This window comes from Alosa alosa, chromosome 1, assembly GCF_017589495.1.
Source record: "Alosa alosa isolate M-15738 ecotype Scorff River chromosome 1, AALO_Geno_1.1, whole genome shotgun sequence".
Classification (NCBI taxonomy): domain Eukaryota; kingdom Metazoa; phylum Chordata; class Actinopteri; order Clupeiformes; family Clupeidae; genus Alosa; species Alosa alosa.
This window is the reverse complement of record NC_063189.1, coordinates 18,192,488-18,200,202: the sequence shown is the minus strand read 5'-3', so window position 1 is coordinate 18,200,202 and position 7,715 is coordinate 18,192,488. Positions and strand designations below refer to the sequence as shown.

The window sequence follows — 7,715 nt, the reverse complement described above, 5'->3', positions numbered from 1 at the left end:
TTCTGCTGCTCTTACATAACTTGCACCACTATGCCACTTGCATACTTAGGTCAAACAGAACTACCTCAGCCATTTATTGGCCTGACTTTTGCATTATTATATTGACTGTCTACGGTATGCACAATTGCACAATTTCAACCAAATTTTGCTGCTCTTATTTCTTCATTGTATGTGCCTTCTTATTTACTTTTTATATTGTTTACTTGAATATGATGTTTGTCTGTGGACCTAATTGGTTAAAATATGTCTTGTCTCCACCGTGGGATAGTGGGAAACGTAATTTCGATCTCTTTGTATGTCTTGACATGTGAAGAAATTGACAATAAAGCAGACTTTGACTGACTTTGATGACTGATTGATAAGTGACTGTGTGTGCAGATTGGATGAATCGCTAACATTTTCATCTTTACAGCTGAACCAGCTTCACAAAAAACAACTCTTGAGTTTCATATCCAAACAATGATTCTCATCACCATCTTAGCTGTAAATCTTCCCTTCCTTGTACTATTGAAGGAGTCTCCGGAGAAGATAATGTTGCTGAACTATGGAGACAGTATAGCTCCCTCTTTAACTGTTTAAAACATGATCCATATGTGGAGGACTCTGCTATCAGTGATGAATCAATAAGTATACTGACACATGAGGTATTTGATGGCATATGGAAATTACCTAACAACAAAGCATGTGGTATGGACTCAATAACTGCAGAGCATCTGAAAAATGCCAGTCTCAGGCTTGCTCCCCTCCTAGCAATCAACTTTACTGGTTTGATGATCCATGGCATACTACCAGATTTAATCTATTCTGCTTGTCCCAGTTATCAAGGACAAAGCTGGAAAAGTTGGTTGCCTGGATAATTATAGACCTATAGCATTGGCCAGTATCTTATCCAAAGTAATGGAAAGAATCCTCCTTGACAGAGTGAGTGGGTATATCTCTTCCCTGGATAATCAGTTTGGATTCAAGCCAAAACATGGCACAGACATGTGTATTTATGCTCTTAAGGAAATTGTGAATTTGTATAAGGCTAAAAATTCTACTGTTCTAATGTGTTTTATTGATGCCTCTAAAGCGTTTGATCGAGTGAATCACAAACAGCTCTTTATCAAGCTAAAGCAAGGGGGAGTGCCTGGGTATATTGTGAGGGTTCTTGCCTATTAGTATGCCCACCAGCAGATGAACACATCAAATGGGGGGTTGCATTTTGCATATTTGCCCCCTTTAGAGTGTCCAATAGTGTCAGGCAGGAAGGAATTTTGTCCCCTGTCTTATTTCATTTATATATGGATGAACAGTCTAGGAGACTGAATAAACAGGATAAACAGGATAAATGGCTTAATTTCCCTGTGGTCAAACTAGCCAATAATTGTCTTGAGATCTGCAAAAAGATTAAATACCTTGGTCATTTTATTACAGATGATATGAATGATGATGATGACATATACAGACAGTGTTGTAAGTTATATGCACAGGCAAACACCATAGCACGTAAGTTTAGCTACTGTTCCAGTCAAGTTAAAGTGGCTCTGTTCAAAGCTTACTGCACACCACTCTATACTGCCCATCTGTGGTCTTCTTACAAAAAATCCAGCATGCAGAAGTTACAAGTTGCCTACAATGATGCAATGTGAATTTTACTCAAGAGGAGGGAGGAGGGAGTGCTAGTCAGATGTTTGTATCTGCAGGAGTAAGCACACTGAAAGCACTTTTAAGAAATTTGATGTTTAAGTTCATGCAACGTCTGGATGAGTCCACCAACAGTATCCCTCTCAAATCCATCTGAGCTGCTCCAGGTACACATCCAGTCTGAGAGTGCATTGGCTGAAATGTCTGTATGATTGTTGTATTTGTTTTTCTTCTTGTTTGTCTGTTTGTTTTGTTTTGTTTGTCTTTACTGTTCTGTCTTGCGTAGCTTTTGGACATGAGTCTGGCAAATAAACTGAATTGAATTGAATTAGCACTGATGCTGATAACACCTACTCTTACATAACATTTTAAATCTGAGAATGCGGCTATAATAATGATAAGATAAAGCAAAACTGAATTAGCTGGGAGCTACTAGCACTGATTAATTTGCTCTGTTCAAATAATTGTTTAGCTGCAGAGCACAAGGGTGAACAGACTGTATAGCCCAGTTTGGAGTCTCAACGTGAACTTTGATACTCGCATGTCTCGCTTTGTCAATCGCATTGAGAACACAGTGATGTGTTCTTCCACTCGATTAAAATGTGCTGTTGTGTAACAATTGCACAAAGACAGAGCAGACTGAAGTCTACATTGAAGACATCCACAAGACGTCCTCTCTGGTTGGTCGAGCATGATGAAATATGGTACTACATGTCTGTGATGTCATTGCACTAACTATGAGTGTGATTACCGACAAATAAGCCAGTGTATTTACACTGCCCCTGAGCAGCAGTGCTGTACAACTGTGGTTAGTGATTGGCAGTTCCCTTGTTCCCCTACAACAACTAGAAGTCCAATTGTGATTGGTTGATCTGTCTCACACCCCCATACGTCATATCAATGAAACCATTTTCAGGTGTCTAAGTGTGTGTGTTGCACATATGTGGGTGTGTAATGCCAAGAGAGGCACAGATTTGGTCAGTGGGTGGGGAAGATGTGGCAAAGGCTATATGACTGTGTCATGTACTATTTGTGGAAGGGGGCTGGAAGAGACTGCTTCCCTCACTCTTGCGATAACCACGCTCCCTAGAAATGCGTACATAATGAACATAAGCTGTGTCATTGGGACATGACAGACCTGAGGGGTATACTTACTATGAAACAAGATAAGTGGTCTGTTGAGCCTAAAGCTTGAGGCCCATTTCAATTTGACAGGCAGAAGCAAACATTTGTGGCTATTGCCTTGTTGGTGAGCAATTGCCAATTTTTACACTAAAAGCTAGGAATGTGCGCCTGTCAAATTTCAAATTTGAAAAAGCCTGTCAATTCAGACTTTATGCTCCACATACCAGTAAACACGCTTCATAGTTTACCCTAGGATATCATAGTACTGCTTTTAGCGCTTCTAGACCGGCTATTAAGTACCTGTTAAAGTTGTATTAACACAAACAATAGCACAGTTGCTACTGATAATAGGTATGCTAGCATTCTAACTGTCTACCATAAATTCCTGCCTATTATTGAGGTTTATACATTAATTTGGCTAAATTTCTTCAGCTACATGAGGTTAATACATACAGTAGGGTTGAGCAATACATTGGAATGTTTTTATTATACTTCTTTGTGATCAAAGCACGATCTGATTCTGATTCATCCTTGGGTTACTTGGCACTGCGGTTAATACATGGGTGCAGTCAATACATAGTTTTATGCAAATTAAAGATAAAACAGTCATGTGGTTGTCGATTTTTTTTGTTGACTTTTTTTGTGGGTTGGTCAGACCCAAACCACAGAACTGGACGATGCCAACATGCTTCAAAAACTGTTGCATACTGTCTCTGATTTTTTTAATCGTTACTTTATGATATACACTATTTATATTGTATTACTCAACCAGGTAATAAAAATCTTAAATCCACCAAATAGGTTGCAAACAATCTATCACACTCCTTCATTCAGATTGCTGTTATATGTGAGCATTTTGTTTATTGATAAAAGGAATTGAGAATTTTTGATGGTATGTTTAGAATTTTTGTTTTTAAAGGCTGCTGCCATCTTGTGGTCACCCCTCACATATACCTCAACCAGACTTCCATCAGTCAAATCATCAATTCCTTCTTTCCTTCATTCATTCTAATATTAGCCACCCATGTCCATACTGCCCATTGCAGCATACTAATGGCTACACAAAAAATGAGCCCATACAGTGTATGTAACATAATTCACTCTAGAATTTAATTAGTTCGGAGTGGTAAAACAATGGGACATTTAAAATCATTCACAGTTATAATCAAATAAAAACAGCAGCATAAAACAGCATAAAAACAGTAAAACAATGATGTTTTATATATAAAAAAAGACCAGCTTGAGACAATGAATAAAACATGCAATGTTCCCGTAAGGGTTGAAACAATGTAAAATTAAATTAAAATGTCAATATGTAAACCTTTTCTAATCCAAACCCTTCTGAGTATGTTGTATAAAGCATCAGATTAGACAGACCATATCTTATGCTGACCATGAATAGGAGCTTGCTCTCAGGGTTTAACCAACATCCTCTTAAAAACCAAACAGATTTCAAACGGTACTCTCAGCCTACTCTCAGTACAGCCTTGATGTTGTGTACATATAAACATCAGCATGACAAAGACGGCAAAGAAGTGTTGTCTAGAGACATCATTATTCTCAATAGCAAGTTATACCCATTGATTGGCGTGTGCTTACTAGATGGAGGACCTCTATACAGGAGTGTTTGTTTATATGGGACTTCAGAACAGAAAGTGCAGGTGCTTCGAGAGAGAGAGAGAGAGAATAAGACTAGGAGGACAAATGTGGTTATGCTGTGTGTGAGTATGAGGGTGAGTGAGGAAGAGAAGTATAAGAATAGGAGGACATGAGTGTGTAAGAATAAGTGAAGGACAGAGAAAGAGAGAGAGAGAGACAGAGAGAAAGAAAGAGAGAGAGAGAAAGAGGGAGAGAGAGAGAAAGAAAGAAAGAGAAAGACAGAGAGAGACAGAGAGAGAGCCAGGGGAGTGTGTAAGAAGCCGACAGACGTTGTGAACTGGCTGGGTCACGAAGCTACTGTGCCACGTGATACCTGTACAAAGTGAACTCTCAGAAGCACATTGTGTGACATACAGCAGCTGGCCACCTTTTCACATCTAGGATTGAAATTCCCAAAAGAAGTGCCATTGTGTCCATCTTAGGCAACTCACTGCAGGCAAGATCCTATACGTTTCAGCTTTCACCATATTACATATTGCTTTAGCCACTAAAGCAAATGTTTCCTTTGGGTTTCTGACTGGTTCTCTTAAGGGGCCTCGGAGGCTCAGCGCATAGTTCATAGCTCAGTCCTTTTCTGAGGCAGGGCTTCTTCTGACTGTAACAATATCCCAGTTCATATAAAGTATATCCAGCACCATAGTCCAGTTGCTTTAAGAACCATAGGTCCTTCTGGAGTCCTTCTAAAATCATTTTTCAGTGTGCAACAAAGAATCAAAGTGATACACGATTGCAACAATGTCAAGATAAAATACACAGACAAATGAAGTGTCTTCCATTTCCAATAGCATCTTTACACAGATGTATAGTACACATGTGGATAATAATGGGCCTACCCATTACAGTGGAAATGTGGATGATAATGGGCCTACCCATTACAGTGGAAATGCTATATGTTATATTTAAAGACAGATGAAGTGAGTTTATGAGTGTTATTGTCCTTCCGTTTCTCTCATTTAGTCAGGCTTACAGGCAAGATGGAGGGGAGCCTCAAGATAGCGTCTCTATCCTGAGAGCGAGATCTCATAATCGCTAATGGACGACTGTGTGCTGCCGACCTTGCGAATATTCTTGGCGTTGGTGATGCGCGCCATGATGTCCACTGGCTTCTCGAAGTAGAGCACCAGCGCCTGCTCGGTCAGCACGGAGGCCAAGAACTGCTCGAAGGTGATGGCCCAGTCCTTGTCGATGCTGGCACTGTGGGGCAGGCTACCTCCGCCATGGGGCCCACCTGGAACGCGGGAGCCAGTTTCGGCATGAGACCTTGTGCTGCCGTTAGGCCCAGCTCCGCCATCGAGCCCGTTGCTGCGCACCAGGACCGCGTCGTCGGCGATGTCCTCGCAGTGGAGCTTCTCATCCAGCTCATGCGAGCCGGCGCTCAGCACCGAGTAGGAGGACATGGATGTGTCGTCTTTGGTCTCGTCGTCGGAGATGAGCATGGCCGAGGATGCGCCCGTCTCCTTGGGAGATGCGTCGTCCAGCTTGATGTCCTCCATGGGCGTGGCACAGGGCAGCAGTGGCTGTGGCTCTACTCCTCCGTTGGGCTTGGGCTGGCTCTCTTCCGTGCTGGAATTCAGAGAGTCGCCCTGGCCCCTCCGCTGCAGACGACGACGACTAGTCAGCTTGGTCCGGTGGGCCCCGCCGTCCCCGCTGGACTTGCCACGCGCAGCCTCCTCTTCCTCATCTTCGTCATAGTCTTCGTCGTCCTCGTCCTCGTCTTTGCTGGAGGGGCTGGAGAAGAGCTTTCCCACCTCGCCCATCTCTAGCAGCAGGCTGGTGACGGTGGCTGTGGCGTGGTACAGCTCCTGCTCGTTAGGGTCCTCGCTGAACAGGTTGTACAAGGTCTTACACAGCTCAATGAACTGGCTCTGAGAGAGGGAGATGGAGGAAGAGTCAGCATGTGGCAGCAAGGGACACTGAGACAACCATAAACACCACATATTTTCCCTTTGGAAACGTGCATTAGAAGTTAGCATGACATCCTAACGAGATTATTTCTCATTTTTGTCACATTGTTCAAATCATGTAATAGTTACACTCGTCTGCCTCCACACTGGCCTTGCAGTGGAAGTGCAGCAGCTTGTGAGTTGTCATTATTGGACATTATTTGTGTGTGAAGGTGTGGATAACAGGCATGCTGCCGACGTCCAGAGAGGGAGGCTTTTTTATCTCAGCATGCTTGAGATCACCATTTGTGTTGACATGCAGGCGCTTGATTTTCAGCTTAAATAAGCTTAAGCTTTTTGGCTATACATTTATTTATTGAAAAAAAAAAAAAAAAAGAAAAATTGTCTTTATGTCTAATGTCTTGGATCGTTAGTCAGGGTCTGCAGGGTTGCATGAGCCTAGTGTGACGGGACTGCAGTGGTACCTGGTTCAGTTTGGGCAGGTCCTTCATGTTTTCTAGCTTCGTCTTGGCCTCCTGGTTCCACAGGCGCAGGTAGTTTCTGTAGTCTGGAGTGTGCATTTTCTTCACTGCAGCACAGAGACAAAGAGAGAAATAGACTATTTATTTGTAAACTTAAATGAAAACAATCTTTTGCAGTAGAAAATCAGTTTGACAATGGTTGAAAAACATGGTTGAAAGTTCCTTAATGTCTCCCCAAATAAAGCCAAATGATCTGGTTCATGATCAAGGCAACCATGCCAACACCGTCTCTTCCTGATGTATTTTTATGGGGCTTTGGAACAGCAATTTGGAGAGACTGACGAGCAGAGAAGGGTAGAACAGGACAAAATGATGGAGCAAGTAAAAAAAAAAAATAGAGAAATATCTTACTCAGTACAGCCCTGAGGCAACTAAACAACTCTCCCGCCAAGTAGAGTACCACCAAATTGCACCTGCCTCAGGGCAACTAAAACTCTGACTAGAGCGTCTGCCAATCAGCCACTTATACCTCACTGTGAGGCTGGTGTTCCCAGACTGCCCAACTCGCTCCAACATCCCAAACAATATTTATGGGCAGATAGTCGGTGTATTGTTCCTCATTTAGAAGAGCTTGTTCCAGTTCAGGTGGACACACTTTATTTGCCCTAGATGGCCAATGAAGAATGGGAAGTACAAGCCAAAGACTAATTCAATTACTGTTGCTTTCCAATGCAGGCCTCAGTGCTTGTAATGCTGACCCATGATGTTTATTCAGCTAGTACACTCAGTTCAGTTCCTTCCTACTTTAAATCTGTGATGTCCTGTAATGTCCTGTCCTCATCTACCAATACCATCCACCACGGATTTTCACATGAACAAACAAACATGTCATTCTGCAGTCATTCTAATGAACGCTTTGTTTTCCTTATTTGGTCAACTG

General features: G+C 42.2%; 1 protein-coding gene across 1 annotated transcript in view; it reads right to left on the bottom strand.

The window, feature by feature from the left end:
• Positions 1–3,839: 3,839 nt before the first annotated feature.
• Positions 3,840–7,715, bottom strand: part of tbc1d9 (TBC1 domain family, member 9 (with GRAM domain)) — a 39,147-nt gene continuing 35,271 nt past the window's right edge. Inside the window, exons 20-21 of the mRNA XM_048247302.1 lie at positions 6,779–6,882; positions 3,840–6,275 (exon numbers count right to left, since the gene is read on the bottom strand). Of these exons, the coding sequence (XP_048103259.1) occupies positions 5,412–6,275; positions 6,779–6,882 (968 nt within the window). The 3' untranslated portion in view covers positions 3,840–5,411. The remainder of the gene's footprint in view (positions 6,276–6,778; positions 6,883–7,715) is intronic.